Source organism: Phoxinus phoxinus, assembly GCF_949152265.1.
Source record: "Phoxinus phoxinus genome assembly, chromosome: 19".
In the NCBI taxonomy this organism is placed as follows: domain Eukaryota; kingdom Metazoa; phylum Chordata; class Actinopteri; order Cypriniformes; family Leuciscidae; genus Phoxinus; species Phoxinus phoxinus.
The window spans coordinates 10,015,880-10,038,558 of NC_136894.1; the positions used below are offsets into that span (position 1 = coordinate 10,015,880).

A 22,679-nucleotide genomic window follows, 5' to 3' on the forward strand; every position below is an offset into this window, starting at 1 on the left:
TAAACATGCAACAGTTCAAGTTAATATAATGTACATTTTCTCTGTTGGCATGCAGTGATACCCGCAGGAAGGTGCAACAAGCGCTAGTTTATAAGGTATGCGGCAACTAGCTGTTTTTTAACTGACAGTTGGTACTATCCAATTAAAAACGAATATTTCTTGACAGTCGCTCTAATCTATGATATTGGCCAATCAGAAGACAGATTAGGCGGTCCTTATGCAAATGTGTTGGCAAGGGAAACGAAACCGCTCCATTCATCCTCCTCATAGGGAAGAAACAAATAGGTGGCGTTTTTCTGTTGAAGTACAGTTTACTCCTCCAACCGCGAGAGTACAAGTCACTTTGAGCGATACATAAAATACCGGATACTTCTCTCACAATATTTGGGTAAGTAATATTGTATTTGCATTGAAATAGTTATCTACTTCTTTGTCATTTCATATCATTTCATAATGTGTGCATTGTTCCTTCAAGGTTCGCTGAATACAACATACATATTTTATATTTCATTTAGTGACACTATAACTGATAAATGAACCCACAAACTAAAACACATTATCGTATATTTCCTTTGCTATAAAGAGATGTTTTCCAAGAATGTGCGATTACAACTTTTCATAAATGTCATGTTAATTCTTAGTCATGCATTCATATCTTGTGCAGACACATAGATGTCATTAAAGTAAGATTAAACAAAACGGAATATAGGCTACATGCATGTTTTAAGCCAATAAGTCTGTTGCGTGATTGTTAGTTTGCCCTTATATTCAAATAACTGTGTTAAGTTGGCTTATGGTTTGTATGATGACTTGGTCCGCTGCACGTATTTGCCCGTGTTATTGACATAATGACGAGTTGTTAAGGTCTGTTTATCAATAGCGCGGTGCCAGAAAACTTCATGGATGCGTGGATGTGAGTCAGTGTTGTGTCTGCGCTGCGCCACGCCACGCATATGAGTGGGACAACATGGCTGTGTCTCCAAACCTATAGTCACCTGCCTTCCAAGACAGCATTTGTGGGCATGGTGCTTGCAGCATTTTGGGCATCATAGAGAACTGCAGTAATTTTGGGCCATTATGGTGCATAGAGCATTTTTGGGCAACATTGACTCACAGCATTTTTGGGCATGTGCTTGCAACCTTTTTGGGAATCATGAATTTTTGAATGGTTTAATTGGGCTTTTTTGTGTGTGTTTGTTTTTTGCATTAGGTGCATGTGCAGCTTTCACCATAAAGCTCGTTTTTGGGCATCACAGAGGTGTGCACAATTTGCGGGCGTCATTCACAAGTGAGTCCGAGCATTTTTGGGAATCATAGACTATTTTTTTGGATGTGCTTGCAGCTTTTTTGGACACTTTCATTGGGATCATTTTCGACATTATACACTTGTGCAGCTTGCGCATCATGCGTACAGCACATTTCAGGCATATTTCATGGATAATTTTTGAGCATCATAAATTTGTGCGGCATTTTTGAGCATCATAGACACATGCCACATTTTTTGGCATCATAGACACATGCAGAATTGTTTGTGCATTATAGGCCCTTGCAGACTTTTTTGGCATCGCAAGCTCATGTCATTTTTAGTCATGTAGAGATTTTTAGGGATCAGGCACAGTGCCATTCTATCACTGATATACCAGTTTTTATGAATATTCTTTAATTGTAGCTGTTTTCATTTTAATTTTGTTTAAAGTTTTAGTAATATTGTGCCTATATAATTTAATATATAATAAAGTTTTAGTTATTTTAGTAGGCTACTTTAAGTTCAACTAAAATGTAACTCTTGAAATTAGATTTAGAATATAACCTGAAGTTAAATTCATAATTGACTGCTCTTTGAGTGCTCTGTTCACTGGTCACCAAGTGTTCACCATTGAACTGTCACTAAAATGATCAGCAGCGAGTTGTGAGAGCATCGGCTTGCTGGCACCACGTTTGCTTGCCTCCATGCTTCCGTTTGGACGGGCCTGCGAGCGGCCGTGAAGCCTCAATGAGCTCAGTATGTCTCACGGCCACTGCTCATTAAGCTCAAATAATGAATGGATGCAGATGTGATTATGTATGCTCAGATGAAACACGGCAGAGGGCCGGAGAGATATGGGATGGTTTAATGATGAGAAGAGCGGAGGTCCGCGGTCACATCACTTCGTCTGACACAATTCAATTGCTGAAGTGCAGGGCGGTTGTGAAATATGTTTAGTTTGAAACATCTGAAAATGTGTCCTGTTGTGGAAGGAGCTTTTCCTTTATACCTGTAAAGCCTGACATGAATTAGTCATTTTTTTAATGGAAGAGTTTATTGAACCTTTAGACAAAAGATAAAAAAACAGTGTCATATTTGATACAGCAGACAATTATAACTCATATAGGCTAGTATTATCAGAATATGGATATCGAGAAGGAAAAAAAAACACCTCAACTTAGTTCAGAGGCCCAAATTGAGCAAAAATATACAATTTAGTGCATGATATTTATGGTCAAAATGTAAAATGAAATTCTAGCTTTTAAAGTAAACCAATGAAACAAGTATTACAGACTATAAAATGCATATAAATATCAGTTGTCACTCTATATCTCCCAATAATAATACTAAGTCTTATTTAATTACCAAAGCTCTATCGTTTTAATTATGGGGCAATAGAGATAGACATCCCTCAAAAGCCTGATGTATCATATTTAATAGTCACATTTTAACATGATTTTTCTAAAAAGAAAATGCATGGATAATCAAGTAAACCTCAGTTGCTTTAGTCCAGTTAGTGTTCATCTTGAAATATTGCTAAAAATATAAAAGTTATTCTTAAATCAGTAAAGATTTCACAGCAAAAAGACAAGTGTACCACAATCTGAAGGAGGACTTTTGTATAATTACGCTAAAAGTGCTTTCACTTGCTAAAAAAAGTGTAGGCTAAACTATCAATCAGATGACTGAGGCATGTATAGAAGATAAGAGGCGTTTGCGTATCAACCATGGTACAGCTTTTTTAGTGAACTAGCCTAAAATATAGTAGTACTAGACTGTGGACGGGTCATAGGGTCAGCACATACACGTCCGACCGTCCCCTTGATTTTGTCCCCACCAAGAGCATTGGCCAGTATCGCACTACGCTCACACGCATGGCTGACTGACTGATTACCCGTGTCACATGCTCTGGTTTTCATGGAGATGGATGGCAGATTTAAAATGGCTGAGCTCTGGAAGCCACACACAGTTGTCAGCTTTTTGGCGGGACCGATCTATGACCTCTGGACAGCTCGACATGGAAAAACAAAGGAATGCCTGCTTGGAAGAACGAATGATGACGATTGTGTATTGTTCCCCTCTCAGATGGGATCCTGTTCATATTGTGCATGTTCGTCATGTCAAACAGAAGCGCTCTGGCTTGTTTCCTTTCTGTTAATCTTTTTTCGCTGGCGTTGTTGTTGTTGTTCTTTGCTCTGCTTCCTGTTCTGAATTTGAATGAGAGGCAAGTACAGTGTCATAACGGAGGGACGCTGTCAGATACATTTAGCAGCTGGAGTTATCGGATGACGCCCTGGGGTGTTAGAAACAAATTGTTCAATGCGCTTACTTACCCAACATGTACAGCAAGGCGTTAAATACAAACCATGATAAGGCTGATTTTGAGAAATAGGACTGACAGTTCTATGGCAAACATAATGTCTGGCATAGAATGACACCCACTGTGTCCAATCTATAGATAGTATGGGACAGCACATCCTTTAGCATCTGACTGCTTATGTTTCCAGCTCATTGATTTGAACACAAACTGATTTTACATTGAACTGATATTTGCACCTCCGGGGAGATAGAATTTCAAACTTTTGGGGCCTCATTTATAAAATGCTTTGTAAACACCATCTTACATTTGATCTTACGATCATTTCTCAAATGTGTGTCCGTGTGATTCAGAGAACGTGCTTACGCCTCTCTCTCTGATGTGAAATTTATAAATCATAAATGATCTTGAAATTGTCCGCAGCTAAATGGTTTTAGATCTCTGCCTTGTAAATGGCACATAACTAATGTAATTAACATATAAAGAGCACCCGTCAATGTCCAAATGTTTTTTCCACATTTTTATAAATATGATCATTGGCGTGGATTTTAGTGTATATGCACACTCTGTGCACATTTTATAAATGAGGCCCTGGATGTTTACAATGGATTTGCCCATTTTTCACAGGAAACAAATTTAATTCGCCAATGTAGTGCACTTCTTTTAGAGGTATTACAGTGCACTACATCGACCACCCAGACTGGTCATCACCACATTTCATAATCCCATTTATTTCCCCCCCAAAGTGCCATCCTTGAGAGGGCACAGTTCAAATACCGCCTGCCAAGCCACTTAAATCAAATGCAGCACAATAAAATGATCACAGAGAGACTGTGCACCTGTGTGACACGCCGTTCTGAATACTAAATACCGATTGTGCTCAAGTTGTATTATTCCAGCATCTGGAACAGCCGTTTAATGGTACAATATTTTGTTCTGCCTAACAGAGACGGATGGCTTATTATCATAACGTTGTTGTTTTGTACCCTAACAGAAGCTTTAAAACTTTGTTTCCTACACCACAAACCATAATGATTTTATAATATTTGATTTAGCTGGTTAGATTATCTTCTGACATTATCTTTTTTTCTCAGTAATAGAAGGAAATTAAGTGAACGACTTCAAATGTATTATATTGATTAAATTGATTAAATTATATTAGCAATATAATATAATCAATATAATTATATTGAATAAATAGGCCTATTATATTATTTACATTTATGCATTTGGCAGACAATTTTATCCAAAGCGACTTACATTGCATTATCCTACATTTTTACTTAGGTATGTGCAATCCCCTGGGATCGAACCCATAAACTTGCGTTGTTAACGCAATGCTCTTACCACTGAGCTACAGGAAAGCCTATTTATATCAGATTTAACCAGATATTTTTCTGAAGTACTGTATGTGAGTTGTGAATGCCCATGCAAAACTTGCCACAAAAATTTTGGTGTTGTGGTATAGTTCTGCCTTTATTGTTGTGTGTTGCTAGGTGGTTTCTAAGGTGATCTGAGTGGTAGCTTACTGGCCAAGTGAAATGAGTCTACCCTCAAGTGACATATTTTAGGTTTCGCTTAAATGCCATGTAACTATATGCTATTTTCTCATGAGATCTGACATGTGAATTGGCTAAAAAGTCTAAATGCTTAGTAAAAGTAAATGCTAAATGTAATAGCACACTTTTCCTCAACAAGCAACATGAGTGAAATATCATTAATGTCTGTATAGCACAAAAGGTGTGGGATGAGTTTGCACATTAAAATTTGCTAAGACGTAGGCCTAGTGGTTTGTTCAAATCACTAATATGAGCAATAGTAATAGTGTTGCTTGGCTTAGCTATAACTACTGATTGGTATAGTATCATTAACCCTTTTTTTTAACTCATTGCACAGAATTACCTCAAATACAAAACATAATTGGATTCTGAAGAAGCATTAGGGAGTTCCATTGTATTCTGTGGAGTGGAACTCTGTCTAGAGTAGTGTTAGGTTCCTCAAAATACAGCATTATGCTACATTGTATCTCCAGCCGTCAACAGCAACAGTGTTGCATTAGCAGATACAAATGACAGTACTTAGTACATACACTATTTTGAGAGGTAGAGAGCAGGTGCAGTGACCTTCATTGGGTTGCCCTCTCCTCCTGAGAGAGGAAAATATGTTTCTTCAGCACTGGATTGGGGAAACATCACTATAGAAACACTAAATGGTCTAATTTAACCCGATGCAGTGGGACTCGTTTAGAGCCAGTAAACATAGCTGTTTATCCAAGAGAAAAATGCTATTGCTCGGGGGTTGCTCTATAGCTCAGGAGACGGGATTCTCAGCTATGTTTCATTTATCAACTTTGTCTGAGATGTTTCTCCTGAAGGTCTTTAATATAAATTAAATAAAAAAGAGAAATTAGTCTTGACATTGTAAAGAGCTAAAAAAAAAATGAATGTGGCTTTTTTATTAGAAATGTTCATATTGAAATCTCTGAATCTGATTGCAGAATTTGACATCTTTGATATCAAACTCTATAGGAGACGGAGCATTTGTCTGAAAAAGCAGGTTACTTTCACCCCAAGGATAGTTAACCAAAAGCAGAAAGTGTATTTACTTACCCTTATTTTGTTCTAAACCTGTACGACTTTCTTCTGTAGAACAAATCAATATATTTAGATTTTTTTTTTAATGTATCTGCCCATACAGTGGAAGTCAATGGGGTCCAAAACAATGCTGGACTACACCGACTTTCATATATAGACCAGAACACACACACACACACACACACACAATTTTCAAAATAGCGTCTTCAAGGTACATTTACAAAAATAATTCATGCTGTTTAGGCCTTTAATTGCATCCTTTTAGAAGATCCTAAATTTAGCATCGAGGCCCAAGTCGAGACTATAGCAGTCCTGCAGTTGCTAAGTGATTTGTTTGTCTTTGCCCCATACCCCACATGGGACACAGCAGCACCTTGCCTACAGCAGCTATCTTAAATTACTGCCCTGAACCATCTGCCACCATGCCCTGTGTGTGTGAGTGTTGTGCATTAGTGGTAGTGAGGAAAAAAGTACAGTTAGGGACAGAGAGTTTTGTTGTCACTGACAGAGACAGGGGGAAATAAAGGGACTATATTTTCCCCACTGATCTGTTATAATTGAAGGATCCCCTTTATGTTGACTCTTTTGCTCACAAAAGTTCCTCTGGCTGATTATGACGACTGACAGTTTTGGATGTGCCCCTTTAACTCCAGATAAGCATGGTTGACCTTTAGGCTGCATATTTCCAAACAGCTGCATTATTTATGCCCACTATTGGTTGTTATGCCACATGAGTCAGTGGAGAATTTTATGACTCACCTGTAATTGAACCGCAGTGAAGAGAAGGTGGCATACAAAGCTTCAGGAGTGACGTACACATCCATAAATCATTCGTAGACTGAGAGAAGGATCATAATATTTGCAATTGCTCATCAGGTTTGCACTTTTTCAATTTACGGTATATTAATATTAGGTAAAATATTAATGGTACTTTGAGTGAAAAGTCAATTAGAGATGTAGGCTATCTAACTTATATTTAATTTCAGAATAGTATGTGGTTTATCTTCCTTTTGCTTTAATGACAAATAATAGGCCTAGCTGAATAATAAATATGTTTGTATAAGTGAATTTAGTCATCACAACAATAATATAAAGTGTGAAGGATAAAGATAAATATTTCTTTCTATGGAAAGCAGTATGTTTGAAACAGCATAAATAAAACAAAAGATTTTTTTTTTTTATCACACATCCCTAATGCATTTTAATGTGACTGATACATTTGTATTACATTCTAAAGAGCTCCGTTATCAGTCCCTCAGTGGAAAATGAAACTTTATCCATACCAACTGGGCCGGATCGGCACGGAATGGTTAAGCAACGAGAACGGTTTGTCCCGATGGTGGAAAAGATTATTTCGTTTTTTTTTTTTTTGTCAAGTCAACTGAAAGCAAATGAATCTTGATAACTTAAATAGCTAACTTAAAATGGCAACCCAACCCTGAATAGAAAATCAAGTAAATCAAATCAGCGCTATCCAACTTTATTATGAATTGATTCTGCTGTTGCATATTACATTTTTTTCCTATTGTTTGCACACAAAATATTTTCATGTCACACGATTTTTCACAAGATATTTCTCAGCCTCTGACTCAATTGCATAAAACACTTTTTTCAAAACACTACACACAATTCTCTACCTAAAACACAAAAATCTAACAGGAAGTGACTTGCTTTCCTTTTCCAAACACAACCAATCAAAATGCTACACTTATTCACCAGGTCACACACACACACTCCTCACATGTGCAAACACTAATTGCTTAACTGAATTGTAGTATAGGCCAGATCAAAGGTCAGATTACCTGTTTTGAATAAAGGATGCAAATTGGACAGAGACCCCACACACACAATTGTGTTCTTTACTGTATTCTAAAGAATATACTTTTGGTTTACATGTTTATGGTTTTGTTGTATGCTACTGTATACAACAGTAATGTTTGGCCTATTTTCTGTTTCTACATTGCATTGGTGTTTACAGTGTACATGTTACCCCTCTCAGCAGATAACTTTCACTGAAGAACATTGTATTGAAATGTAGATATAAGCCTATGAAAGACCAAAGAGCTTTAGATTTAGAACAACAGTGTTTACATGGTATATCCAAAAATTTACCATTATGAAAGAAGTGTTTGCAATTTGATGCAAATGCTTCATTCTGAGATGTGTTTATGGCATTTTGAATGCAGCGTTACATTTTGAAGGAGATGTGAGGCATTTGGGGATTGTGGGGAATCGGATTGTGTGTAGAGTTTTGAAAAAAGGTGACAGTTTTTAAAATGTGTGTAGCCTATCCAGTTGGAAAAAACTGTATTATGAAAGAAGTGTTTGCCACTTGATGCAAATGCTTCATTCTGTGTTTATGACATTTTTGAATGCAGTGTTACATTTTGAAAGAGATGTGAGGCATTTTGCATTTTGTGTGTGCAGTTTTGGGAAAAGGTGATATAGTTTTGAAAACGTGTGTAAGCAATTGGAAAAAAACTGTAAGAAAGAGCTAAATTAAGCCAAAGAGAGGATCCATCCATGGCAAAGCTTTTAACCAGTTGTTATTGGCTGAATTTTGTGAGACAATGGTTGTGAAAGCTTCCTGGTCTGTTACCAGGACAACCAATTATTCACCAGTGGTATCATCCCAGGGTTTTGATAAAGCACACTTGTAACACGGCACTTTTGTCCACCATAAAAGGGCCGGAACATTGTTGTGAAAAGGCTAGCGCCCTTATAGGGTACTTAGAACACCCTCCCTATTCAGGTCGGTGACGCTCAATCGGATGTGTGTTTGTGTGCTAGTGCATATACATGTCTGAGTCCTGTTTCACCTTTAAATGTAAATAATAATCTCTCTTTATTATAGAAAACATTTTTTTTAGTTGGCTTTTAGTTGAACAATCTGTAAATATATAAATCTAACAAAAAAACATGCATTTAATGATTTTTTGATGTCTTGAAAGCGATAAAGGTCATTTTAAAGGTAGGGTAGGTAGGATTTATATAAAAACTTTTTACCAAATTTGATTAAACTTTCTATATATATCAATGCATAATTAAAATGTAAGTACTCTGATAAAAAGAGTATAAAAATCGAGTGACTCTAGACCGTTTAATCTTCATTAAACACAGCTCATTATTTCCATTCGGGACGAATCACAGGATTGGCTTGCGCGACTGTCACTCTCCGTCGCCATGACTACCGCCGTTATTACTGGCTCTGCCCACGTGCGCGCAGTCGCGCACCCGTTTTTAGGTGGGACTGAATGGAATTAATGAGCTGTGTTTATTGAAGATTAAATACACTAGAGTCACTCGGTTTTTTATACTCTCTATTTCAGAGTACTTGCATATTAATTATGCATTGGTATATAAAGACAGTTTAAACAAATTTGAATAAAAGTTTTTTTTAGACAATTCTGACCTACCCTACCTTTAATTTTAAAAAGTACAATCTAAATAATCCAAAGAAAAAGGGATTAGTGCAATGGTAGAACAATGCCACAATAATTATTACAGGAATGCGGAATGCGGCCATTTATCCTTGTGATGTGATTGACAGGATTAGATGAACATGCTCCTCCCTTCGTTTAGAGCTCCATTTGTTTAAATTACAGCGACTTTATTGCATTTGATCTATTATGTCTGACTATGCAGATAAAACCCAGTTTCTGTCTCTGTGAGGTGCATGGCCCGTTACATTGAGCTGTCACAGAGAGAGAGAGAGAGAGAGAGAGAGAATGAGAGAGAGAGAGAGAGAGAGAGAGAGAGAGAGAGAGAGAGAGAGAGAGAGAGAGAGAGAGAGAGAGATAATGGGAGTCTAGAATGGGCAAAAACAAAGACCAACATAGACCACAATTTACCAGATTAATGCTGGATAATTCTAGTCTAGCAGGTGAAACCAGTTCTGCCAAACTGGTCAATATTTAGCTGTTGAGGCTGGTCATCTGTTGTTACCTCCATGTGTGATACACTACCAGTCAAATATTTGGAATAATTAAGATTGTTTTGATGAAAGACGTATCTTGTGCTCACCAGGGCTGCATTTATTTGATCCAAATGTAATAAAAAAGAAAAGTAATATTGTGAAATAGGAATAGAATACTATTAGGCTACATTAAAATAACTGTTTTCGGTTTGAATGTATTATAAAATGTCATTTGTTCCTGTGATGCGAGGCTGAATTTTCAGCATCATCACTCCACTCTTCAGTGATCCTTCAGAAATCAATATGCTGATTTGCTGCTCAAGAAACATTTCTTATCATCATCTATGTTGAAACTGATACACTATCATTCAAAAGTTTAGGGTAAGATTAAAAAAAATAACTTTTATTCAGAATAGGGATGCATTAAAGGGCACCTATTATGGAATTTTGAAATTTACCTTTCATGTAGTGTGTAACACGATCTAAGTGAACAAAAACATCCTGCAAAGTTTGAAATATGAAAGTGCACCGTATATAAAGTTATTGTCTTTCAAAAGTAAGAGTCGACTCTGAGTCATTTTTATGAATCGTTAGAAGACCGAAGCTTTTTCTCTGACTAGATGACGTCAACTTGTCAAGTTATTTGAATACGATACGCCCACTTATTGCGCTCCAAGGCCAGGGAAAACATCAGGGCGACGAGACGCTGTGTTCTGAAGTGCGACTCAAAAGCCAACTTTTTTCATCTGCCCAAGGAGGAGCATTTGAAGACTAAGTGGCTACAATTCATATATACAACTATACCACAGAAGTATAGTCCGAGCCTTGTGCTTTGTTCGCGCCATTTTGAAGACGATTGCTTCTTAAATGCAATCAAACTTGGATTCGCGAGCCGACTGATATTGAAGGAAGGTTCATTTCTAAGTGTATTTGCATCAGCTTCCTCCTTCGTATCACAACCTGTAAGTGTTATTAATAATTGTTGCTTTTATGTTTTATGTAGCATGCTTAATTATTATTTTGTTTGTTGTGTAAGCACCGTTTAGTTTCTAGGTCTTCAATGGCAATTGTATTGAGATATGTGAAGTGTTTGTCGTTGTTTTCGGAGTTGTCTTATAGAATAGAGTAATACCTCGTAGTAACGTAACTGCATTTTTTTTTTTTTTTTAAACGTTATGTTTATGCATCGGGCTAACGCAAACAAAGACTGATTGTGCTTTTACAATATGAACTCTGGGCTATGCTCGCTAACATAACATTAAATTCTTTATCTTGTTTTTAGTTTTTTACTACAAACTACAAAGCAGTGGACTATAATCATTATTATAACACGATTTAATTGATAAAAGCATCATTGTACTCCGTGTTAAACAATAAGTATTATCTCTGTAAACACTGCTGGGTCATCTGACCAATCGCAGATTAGCGTCGCGCAAAAGGAGGGGTTTGGAAAAACGAGTCGTTGAACGAATCATTTGGGAGTCGGTGAGCAAATCAGGTAAAAATAAATGCATATTATACGAAAACAAAAGTGTTTTTTGACATTGCATGCATGTAAAACTGTTGTTGGGGACTCCCTAAACAACATTAGGAACATTTTAAATGTCATAATAGGTGCCCTTTAAATTGGTGATAGTAAAGACAAAAAATGTAACAAAAGATTTCTATTTCAAATAAATGTTCTTTTGAACTTTCTATTAATCAAAAAAAAAAAAAAATTCATTGTTGTTTGTCATGGTTTCCAAAATATTAATCAGCAAAACCGGTTTTCAGCATTGATAGTAAGAGCCTTTATTAATAATTGAGCACCAATAATAACTGATAATAACCAATAATAACTGATAGTAATTGAGCAGCAAATCAGCATAATGATTTCTGAAGGACCATGTGACACTGAAGACTGGAGTAATGATGCTGAAAATTCAGCTTTGTCATCAAATGAATAAATAATATTTCAAATATACTCAAATATAAAAGTTATTTTAAATTGTATTACTGTTTTCTTTAATAAATGCAATGGGGAGCCTATAGAGACTTGTTAAAGACTTTCTTTTCTTTTTTAAATGACCAAACTTGACTGAATATGATGACAAGTTCTATGTGTTTCTAAATCTAAAGCCTACTACTCTTTCATTTCTGCAGTTCCTTCTGCCATGTCAATCTTGAAAGAGTTTGCAGGGGGTCACTGGGGTGAATAAAGTCTGTAAGAGACTCAAATTGAGTCATCTCTTCTTTTCTCGTTCAATCTCCGACAGTTGCCAGTACAATGTTCAGGCCCTGAATTATTTTTTATTTTTTTCCCACCTGGGATCCATTTAAGTGCCAGACCTGTATGTCTTTGTACGTGTGTGCATTTGAGTGTGTTTGTGCATGTGTCTATGCATGTGCGCTGTGGTGGAATTAATCCACTGCCAATGCCCCAGTGTCCAGCACATCTCGGCTCCAACGGTTCTCATCTCATTTTGTGGATCTTTAAAGGAACACACACAGGCTGTATCTGGCTGGAATGTCAAAGACATCAGCAGTGACCACAGGCAATCACTGTCCATCGATCAATCTGAGTGACAATGGAGAACTGATGAAAAAAGAGAAAGTGATAGGAGAGGCCATGAAACAAGGCCACTAAAGACATTCACTCTGTTTTCTTACTGACGGGGAGGTAACAGCTTTAGACGTGACTCTGTAAAAGATCATGAAGCAGAATTAATGCATGTGACCTTTTTGGTTTCATCACAAGAATTTTGTTAGAGTTTTTTATTTCTTTAAAGTCAACATAAAGTCAAAGTAGTTTCTATATACTTTCCTAATACATGCACCCTGTCTTATTGTGAAAGTTATTCTTAAAAAACAACAACTTTTGGCTGATGTCACCTTGACACCAAGGCTGTGGAAAATAATGTTAACCAGTAGCCAAACAGGGAAATGCAGTGTAATGCAGTCTTTCTGAAGTAAGAAATAAGGTTTTTGCTCTCAATTGTAAGTTTGCTGACGATTAGACAATTATTCGTTGTGTCATCTGGAGGGTACTACTCCCCGATGCCCGGCCTTGGCGACGGGCCTGAATTAATCTGCAAATCCTCATAGATAAGCATCACTTCTGCTCAAGGAAAGAGAAACGGCATAGTGACAGCAGCACCTTTGCAATGTCTCCCACATTTCTTCCCTCAGCACCGCTAGACTAATCCGCAAGCAGCCGTCATAATCCTGTAGGAGCCACATAAAAGCTAGCATTCGTTGATAAGCAGAAACGTCCTCTTGGGTGGTAAATGAAGCAGGAACTGACTCATCGGACAGAAACTCAGGAGAGATTATATTCCACAGTAAACAACTGGGAAAAGAAGATGACATAAAACTATTATTTCTGAACTCAAGCCAAAGATTAAAAGTTTTTTTTGTGCGTGTGTACTTTGTATTTTTCATTCATTTTAAGACTGTCTGCCCATATTTCTTATCGGCTGAGGTGCTTTTGGAAGCCCAGTTTTCTGCAACATGCTTTTGCTCTCCTGACAGGCATTAAACTGGGCCTTGTCGGAGGCTCAGGGGCAAGTTCTGTCTAACTTCACATTGGACACCAAACACAGTTGGTCTCCCCCCGTTTCAAAACTCCTCTCTACTCCCACTCTCCCTGTTTAACATTTCCATTGCCTTCCAGACTTCAAAGTCTCTATACCTCAGGGGCGTTTCCACCGAGGAGGCAAGGGAGGCAGTGCCTCCTCAAACAATTAGATGAGAAAATAACCCTTGTTATAAAAATAAAACAATGCAAATATGAAAAAAATTTGACATTAAAAAGGTGTATAAATCACTTGTTTTTCCAAAGTAACAGTGTCCAACAGGGACACCCGCAGGTAAAGTTACAGCGGGACGCCACGTCTCTCTTTGCCTCCCCTGAGCCCATTGACTTTTACAGACCCCCTAAAGCATGCGATGGGTTTGGAGGGGGGTAATTGACAATGAATAGGGGGAAGTCACCTGAGAGGAGGCAATGCCTCGATGTTATGATTGGATATGATTAGTTATGGTTGGATATGATTGGTTTGTGCTATAAATCCTGCCTTTTGTTTTCGTGCGCATTCGTGAATTGGTCTGAATGAACAAAATGATGGTGTTAATGGGAAGGCTAATTAAAAAGTAAGTAAATAACTCAGCCACTTGGGTATAACCGCTTTATGTCATGCCAAAATCAAACTTGAAAAGGACTGAAAACATGATGAATGTTTTTGTTTTGTTTTTTTGTGAGCAATCAGCTTGGTGAAATTAAAGGTACATCGTACCAGTTTAACAAGCTTGATGACTGATGAAAATAAGTCTCTCTTTCTCTCTCTCTCTCTCTCTCTCTCTCTCTCTCTCTCTCTCTCTCTCTCTCTCTCTCTCTCTCTCTCTCTCTCTCTCTTTTAATGTAATGTTTATTTAACAAGGAAAATTGTGACAACATTAAATGGTGGGACATGAATTTACATTTGATTTATTAAAGAAAATGCCTCCTCATTTAAGAACACCACTGCTATACAGATCTACTTACTCCTTACCACCCCTCTCTCCATCTCACACTGTGTTCCTGATGGCCTCATTGTGTGCTGTGAAGACAGAAGTTGAATAAAAGATACATGCTGGTAGGCCTGATCTGTTGGTCTTAATTGAATCGTAGACATGTCAGGAGTAAAAGGAATAGGTCAAGGACGCACGTCCTGCTCACATTTAAAGCCTAACAGATCCTTTTTTTCTGTGATGTTGGTTACAAGAGCTTTACAAGATCATTTTCCTCTCTGACTCCAGGTACGATCCCAGTATGCATTGTAAAACAAACTCGCACACTTAGCAATATGACCAATATGTCATCAAACATCATTTTTGATTTGTATTGAGACCAGATTTCCTGCTTGATTTGCTTGCCTATGCAAAATATTCTCTCTTCTTATGATGTTTATAGGGCAGTGTAACAAGTACCTCTTCTTTTTGAAATAGCTGCCTATTTTCACTGTATATTCGTTGTATTATATTACCTAGGCAGTAAATTACAAAAAACGAATTGTTTCTAATACAACGGCTGAGGGAGTGATGGCATTGATCATTGCCATCATTCTCTCTTCTGACTGCTGTAATTAGTCTCTCTATATATATATTTTTTTTCTTTTGTTTGTGGAGCAAATGGGAATACAATTTGGGAACAAAATATAATTTTTGCCGATCATTGCCATCATTCTCTCTTCTGACTGCTGTAATTAGTCTCTCTCTCTATATATATTTTTTCTTTTGTTTGTGGAGCAAATGGGAATACAATTTGGGAACAAAATATAATTTTTGCCGTCATCTCCCATTCACCACTATAGAAGTTTACCCAACTATGACGACTTCCGCTTCTGAGAACCCTGTAAATGTGAAAAGGGTCCATATTAATAAAAAAATACAACAGGGTCCAGACAACACGGTTTAGTAAGTGAGTTTATCTGAACACATTGACAGCTGCAGAACAGGAAGTGACACAAAAACATTTTCACGCAGCCACTGAAAATAGTGTAAAAATCAGTCTAGTGATTTCAGGAAAGGTCAATTAATTGCAAAAATCTTTTTTTTTCTTCTTTTTTTTTACCAGCCCTACTGATTTGCACAAAACAGTAAATGAAGAAATAATGATTATTTTCACACTGATTGAAATTTGGCACAGTGTGTCTCATACGTGCACACACACTACAACTCAGATGCGTGGGCAGGTCAGGTGCTGCTAGTTGGATATAGTCTGGGCCTAACTATTTTACTAGTTTAAAATATAAAAAGTACAACAGTCCTTGTAGTTTATGTTTGGCTTAAACAACAAGCCACAAACTTGTTTATAATAGTGCCTGAAAAAAAAGGTAGTGTGTGTCTGAATTTTCTAATAAAAAGAGATATGAATCCTTGCTTGAAGGATATTATGACATCTGTGGCAAAAAAACAGCGTGTTCAACTTATTGATGTTACAACTCCCAGGTAACCACGACTCTCTCACAGGTTCCAAAGCAATATGGGTGTAGATTAACTTCCATAAACAGACGTTGCTTTCCAAATTGAGTCGCTCTTCATTTCCTTTGCAGTTTCATGTAGGGCTCTGAAGTAATGATTGACAGATTTTGTTTCCTCTTGCACGCCGGCTCTTTGAGCAGTCACTTATTACAAACGAGCTAACAAAGGTTGGCCTGTGGGCAGGAGTGCTTGCAGAGTTTGATGGGAGCCTTTCTGATTGAAAACAATAGTGGATTGTCTCACCAGCCCCAAAGAATCAGCTTTCTAGAGCCTTGAGGCGAATGTTGTCAGCCATACAGTTCATTAACCACTTAGATCTTTAATTAAACACCCCTGTCTAAAGTTAACTAATCAGAAAGATGCCAAGATTAGCAAAGCCGACAGACCACAGAATTCCAAAAAAAGGTCAGCGACAAAGAGGGAGCGAAATAGAGCAAGAGAAAATGAGAGAGAGAGAGGAGATGAATGCTCACCTCTGATTAGTCATCATGATCCCACTAAAATGACCGTCAGAGGAGAAAATAGCTCTGTGGGCGACCGGGTCTCAGAATGTCTCAGATGAGTTCCTCTGAAAAGCTGCTGCTGTATTCCGTCATCGTGTGCCCCTCGTCAACTATTTAGACCTGTTCAATATTTAATGAACTTTAATAACCCGAGAGCGGAGATAATGACTCATTAACACAGTGCCTCATTTGTCATTTGCGCACCCAAATATATCCATTTTCAAGGCCTAGGGCAATTTGGATTTGGTTTAATATATCTCGGATTTTGCCACCGGCAGACACATTATAAGACATAATGTCATGACAAAGTGTAAAACCCCAAAAGAATAGCGGACAACAGCTAGTAAAAGACAGAGAAATGGAAACATCATTTGTCACAAAAAAATCAGTCCACTCCACTCCACTCTATATTGTTTTTTTTTTACTCGTTTTATTTTGTTTTATATTATTAATTCAAATTTTTAGATTAGTTTTAGTTAGTGTCCTATTTTCCTTGTTATATTATTTGTATCTTAAGAAAATGTTTAGTTTTATTTTGTTTTGCACTCTTTTTAGTTTTCACCCAAACTTTTATAAACCCAGAACCATAAAATTCATGCTGGATTTTTCTGCAGGGCTGATGGCTTCAAATGAAGCATACACCATTGATTAATTAATAACCTCGGAGCTCAAAAATAACTAGGCCTGTCTTGAACGTTTTACTATATCACTGGTCTCAGCCTCAGTTGTTTTTTTTCTTTAAAAACATACTTTTTCGACCATTGGACCGATTTTCACCAAAATCGAATCGTATAATCTTCAGACCATTCCGGCAAAAAGTTATGGATTTTGTGTCGCTAGGCGAAACCGTTTTCATATACTGCATCAACAAATTTGAAAATGCTTTGACCTATTGTCACTAAACTTTGAATGCATTGTCGTCTTACTCTGACCACACCACATCATTTCAGTGACAGTGCCACCTATTGGTCGAAAGTGATAAACCTTTAAATCATTTTACTAGTGATTGAATTTATGATTTTCAGCCATTTTGTCTAAAATCATATTAAAATGTCTTTAATTGCTTGTTGTTTCAGTTGGTCTGGTATTTGATCATTGTTTTTCGTTAATGATAAAATCTCGCTCTGTACTCTTTATTGTGTATATGATATTTGAGGCAGACGTAATAAAAAAGGATGGAGACAGCGGTTGCCATTTGAATGGTGCGATTCACAGCTGCAGTTGCGTTACATTACACCTTCGCATTAGTCTTGTCAAGAGACCTGTTGTCCACAATACATTTCTGTTTTTGATTGCTGCTGCCAATCTATAAAGCATTAATGTATTTGATGGCTCTTTTCTCTCCTTGTCCACAGAGAGGTGTAAAAAGATGGGGAAACACAACAGCAAGCTTGCTCCTGAGGTGCTAGACGACTTGACCAAGAGTACAGAGTTCAATGAAGTTGAGCTGAAGCAGTGGTATAAGGGATTTCTGAAGGACTGTCCAACTGGCATCCTCAATCTGGAAGAATTCCAGCAACTTTATGTCAAGGTGAACGTTGTCAATACACCCAAAGGGATACTTTACACAGACGATATAGTTATCCATATGACCCCAAGGTGCATAAAATAAATTACAAGCATAATAAAAAATAATCTCAATACTTTTTTTTAAAGGGATAGACCACCTAAATACGAAAATTCTGTCATGATTTACTGGCACTCATGCTGTTCCAAACCAGTATGAATTTGTGTTTAAAGTTTGCATTTGTTTGTTTGTTTATCATATTTATTACATTTGGCTTTTATAAAGTATGATATAAGGAGAAAATGGAGCTCTAACTCATTTTATTCAGATGCCCAAACTGAAGGTTTTATAATTATTCTGAAAGGCATTTTACGCTAAAAATAATAATATAAACTATCAAATGACAAAAAGCATGTAGTAGATTGTGTACAACAGGTTTTTCTGCAAAGTTTTGATCATGTTAATTAAGAGGTCTTGGAAATGTGTTTATCAAATTTAATACAGTAGGGTTTTATAGGGCGTATGATGAAAGAATGATCATTTAAGGATGTCTATGTAGTTAGATTACTAAAAAGTCAGTTGCCATATCTGTTTTGTATCTTCCAGTTCTTCCCTTATGGCGATGCTTCAAAATTCGCTCAGCATGCCTTTCGGACATTTGACAAAAATGGCGATGGTACCATTGACTTCAGAGAGTTCATCTGCGCACTGTCCATCACTTCCAGGGGAAGTTTTGAGCAGAAACTCAACTGGGCCTTCAACATGTATGACCTAGACGGAGACGGCAAGATCACACGCATGGAGATGCTGGAGATCATTGAGGTGAGGTATTCAGAGAAGCCATTGCTTCGCATACTCAAATATGTGTTTGCTTTAGAAATGTGTTCACCCCGTCGATTCGGGATGTCTCTGATGTCCAGGCAATCTACAAGATGGTTGGAACGGTGATCATGATGCGTATGAACGAGGACGGGCTGACCCCACAGCAGCGCGTGGACAAAATCTTCAGCAAGATGGACAAGGACCACAACGATGAGATCACGCTGGAGGAGTTCAAAGAGGCGGCCAAGAGCGACCCCTCCATTGTTCTTTTACTGCAATGTGACATGCAGAAGTAAGAAAGGAGAGGAGGAAGACGAGTGAAGGGAGCTGGGGGGTGTAGGGAGGGGAGGAGAACCATGTACAGACTTCTAGAGATGTAGGTAATAGATGCTGAGAGATGTTGAACAGAAGTTAGACTGCATGGTAATCTCGGGAGTGCAAAGGCAATGATTGTGGCCATTTGGAATGATTAGTGAAAGTAATGCAAGAGAGAGCAATGCAAGTGTCACTTGTTACACGTTCTGTCTGCTTTCCAGCCCTTAGAGAGAGTCAGAAAGTTTGAAAGATTGAATCATTAATACAAGACATTTCTTTCCTCAGAAAAGTCACTTTTGAGCCAAAAGACAGGCATCCGTCTCTTTCAGAAGTTTAATTGAATTATTATAAATGAGTAATAATAATAAATAATCAATTTTAACACATTGTAATCCAAGATTATGATCCAAAAGGCAAAGGATGAAAATATACATTAGGGATGCACGATATGTCTGTAGCTAGCTATCTGCTGATATTATTTTTATTTATTTATTTGTTGATATTGTTAGGGTTAGGGTTAATCGCCCATTATTTGTATATATAACTGTGCATGCTCATTTACCTCATTTTAACTTTATCTTTTCTGTCATCCAACACTCTTTAAAAAACACTAATAATCTAATAAATGCAATCTTTAGCAAATCTCAAAATAAATATCCATTATAATGTGATGCCCAAATTCACCTGTAGCATTTTAAACACTCATTTTTGTGTTTTATTTTTAATTTATTTAGACACAATAGAACCGAATATATATGTTGTTCATTTATCTACTGAAGAAGTGTCAGGTTCTGAAGAAAAATGCATGGCTTCTTAGGGCTTCCATATTTATTGGCCATAACAATAATTATTTGCTTATTGGTATCAGCCAAATATTTATACCGTGCATCCCTATAAAATATTATATGATCTTTGGAATTATTTTTTTCTGTACTGAAAATGTCAGAGCAGCAACATGCCTTGTGCCCGAGGAAGAGCATTAGAGAGGGGAAATGTAGATACACAGAGTTCTGGGCAGGACTGAATCCTTTGACATTTGCGGGTGCCTTCATATACAGCGCTCTACCCCACTCGAGTAATACTGTTAGAAAAAAACATTGCCATAATCTGATGATACCATCGCAAAGCATAGCCATCTTCTAATCGTGTTATTGGCCGAGTTAAAACTAAAAAGCCATGGCTGGGTAAAAGGGTGATATTTCGTGACGGATCATGCCAGAAAATGAGGAGTAGCATTTATTAGATAGAGAACTGACAATATATGTACATGAAGACATTTTGTACATAATGCCTATAAACATGCTTAATATGTACATGTAAATGTGTCTCTTAGAACTGCTTTCGTATTCTGACACAGCTGCAATGATCTGTGTGCTAACACACAAAAAAAACTTTACTGTACTTACGTATGTGGGTCTGTCTGTGAATGAGGGAAACTAATGTGTGCGTTTTCTTCTTTGCAATCTGGTGTGAAAGCCGCAGTGTGTGAGTGTGAGTTCACGTAAGAGAACACAAATGCCTCAACCTTTGTATTAATTCTTTCTTATGATCTTCACGCCAGTGCTAGGAGTATTACGCCGCCGTGTTTGTCGTCACCCGGTATGGCTGGTGAGCTGTTTATGTCATGAGAGCTTTAGTTTAGTTCAGTCTTCATTAATTCATCTCCTATTTCACAAGCTTAGCAAAGTGTCAGCCAAAAGGATTTTAATTGTATGAATATTGTCAATGTCGAATTACCTTTCGGTACTCTTGTAATATAAGTGGACACAAATGTAAACCAGACGCAGAATGTGTAGTGCCTGTCAATGTTACTATTGCGCTATAACATGAGAATAATGTTGCACTACATTGTGAGTAGAGGCAATTCAGCTTTAGTTTTAGACTGCCTCCCTGTGGTGAAAGATGTTATTGTTAACTTGCCTGGTTAACTTCAGAAGAAGACCCTCAAAAAGACGATTGCTGAATTTGATCTACATACTCTTACTATTTCTGCCATAGAAAGATATGATAAGAGTGATATGCTAGTATGTGGTTCTGAATTCAGCATATGCTTTTAATCAGAACTTGTCAGGGCTTTCAGGGGGTCCAAATAAGATCCCCATGTGATATATCCAGGGGGCACCCATTCAAATCTGTGAATTTTAGCAAGAATCCCTTTCAAAACCACTTCTAGATCACAATGGGGATGTCTTACTGGAACATTGTGCTACACAATAGCAATGATTATTCATGTTTAGATAATCATTTTAGCTTTATCTACAAGTGACTTATTTTTCAATAGTGAAAGTAGTTTAGCAATAGATCACTTTAATCCTGCAGTTCATTTTGCAGCATATCTTGTGGTTACATTTTCAGTAACAGGAGTTTCTTTACTTACATTTTGTCACAACTGCTTTTACACTACTCACAATCTTGTGAAATCCATGTGGGATGTATTTCCTGTCACATTCACACACCTCTGTCGCTGTTTTACGACCGTGCAATCTCTTTTTTGTTATGTTACATAGTGGGTTTCTTGTGCTGAATGTGCCTCGTGAAAAAGTTTTACTTTAAAGTACATTTTAAATCACTGTTTTAATAATCTTTTAAAAGTACACTTCAACAGAAATTACATGAAGTGTATTTACATGCTTGTCAGCACTTTAAACAAATTTCACAGAAGCAATTATGAAAATACATATAAAGAAGCACTAAAGTGGGCCAAAAAGCACTGTAATTCAGCTAAATGCATTTAATTTCAATTTGAACAATAATCAATTTTTATTTAATTGCTATTAACGTGCAATTAGGAGTCCAAATCATTACATTCACTTAGCATTTAAGTATATTCTTTCCATAATAAATAATAAAGTATTCTGAAGTGTACTTCTTTTTCACAAGGGACAGTCATATTTAAATGGCAGGACTTTTCAAGACATTGCATTGTATCTACTACCGCAGTTCAGATCTGTACCAGCGTGACTCAATGTATGGTCTGAAATCTTGACCATCTTAATGATCACTGTGATTAGATTACATAAACACAGTTATAGTCACGGGTAATGATTATGGGAAGTGCAAAATGGGCCTGCTGGATGTTGTGCAATGTGCACCACTAAACTGACTATACATGCCACTGCTAAAGTCCAATGAGAGATTTTTTTTTGTGTGCCAAAGACTTTATAAAGCATAAAATTGGATATAGGGTTAATAAAATGTAGTTATGTATGTATGTATGTATATATATATATATATATATACACACACACACACACACACACACACACACACACACACACACACACACACACACACACACACACACATATTATATAATATATTATATTATAACATATATATATATATATATATATATATATATATATATATATATATATATATATATATTATGTGTGTGTGTGTGTGCATTTATAATACAGCTTAAAAAATGTAATGTAAGTTCACATGTAACCATCCAGT

At 37.0% G+C, this 22,679-nt stretch overlaps 1 protein-coding gene across 1 annotated transcript; it reads left to right on the top strand.

The window, feature by feature from the left end:
• The first annotated feature begins 268 nt into the window (after window positions 1-268).
• hpcal4 (hippocalcin like 4) lies at window positions 269-22,474 on the top strand. Its single transcript, XM_079590981.1, has 4 exons — window positions 269-388; window positions 17,932-18,107; window positions 18,690-18,905; window positions 19,004-22,474. The coding sequence occupies exons 2-4, from the start codon at window positions 17,946-17,948 to the stop codon at window positions 19,199-19,201; spliced, it is 576 nt and encodes a 191-aa protein (XP_079447107.1). The 5' UTR covers window positions 269-388; window positions 17,932-17,945; the 3' UTR covers window positions 19,202-22,474.
• The last annotated feature ends 205 nt before the right edge of the window (window positions 22,475-22,679 follow it).

What these genes read in the sequence shown, in the direction of transcription:
- hpcal4 (XM_079590981.1), top strand. Translation starts at nt 17,946, where the DNA reads ATGGGGAAACACAACAGCAAGCTTGCTCCTGAGGTGCTAGACGACTTG. An exon ending in TCCAGCAACTTTATGTCAAG is followed by an intron (nt 18,108 to 18,689) that starts GTGAACGTTGTC and finishes TGTATCTTCCAG; the next exon opens with TTCTTCCCTTATGGCGATGC. An exon ending in AGATGCTGGAGATCATTGAG is followed by an intron (nt 18,906 to 19,003) that starts GTGAGGTATTCA and finishes TCTGATGTCCAG; the next exon opens with GCAATCTACAAGATGGTTGG.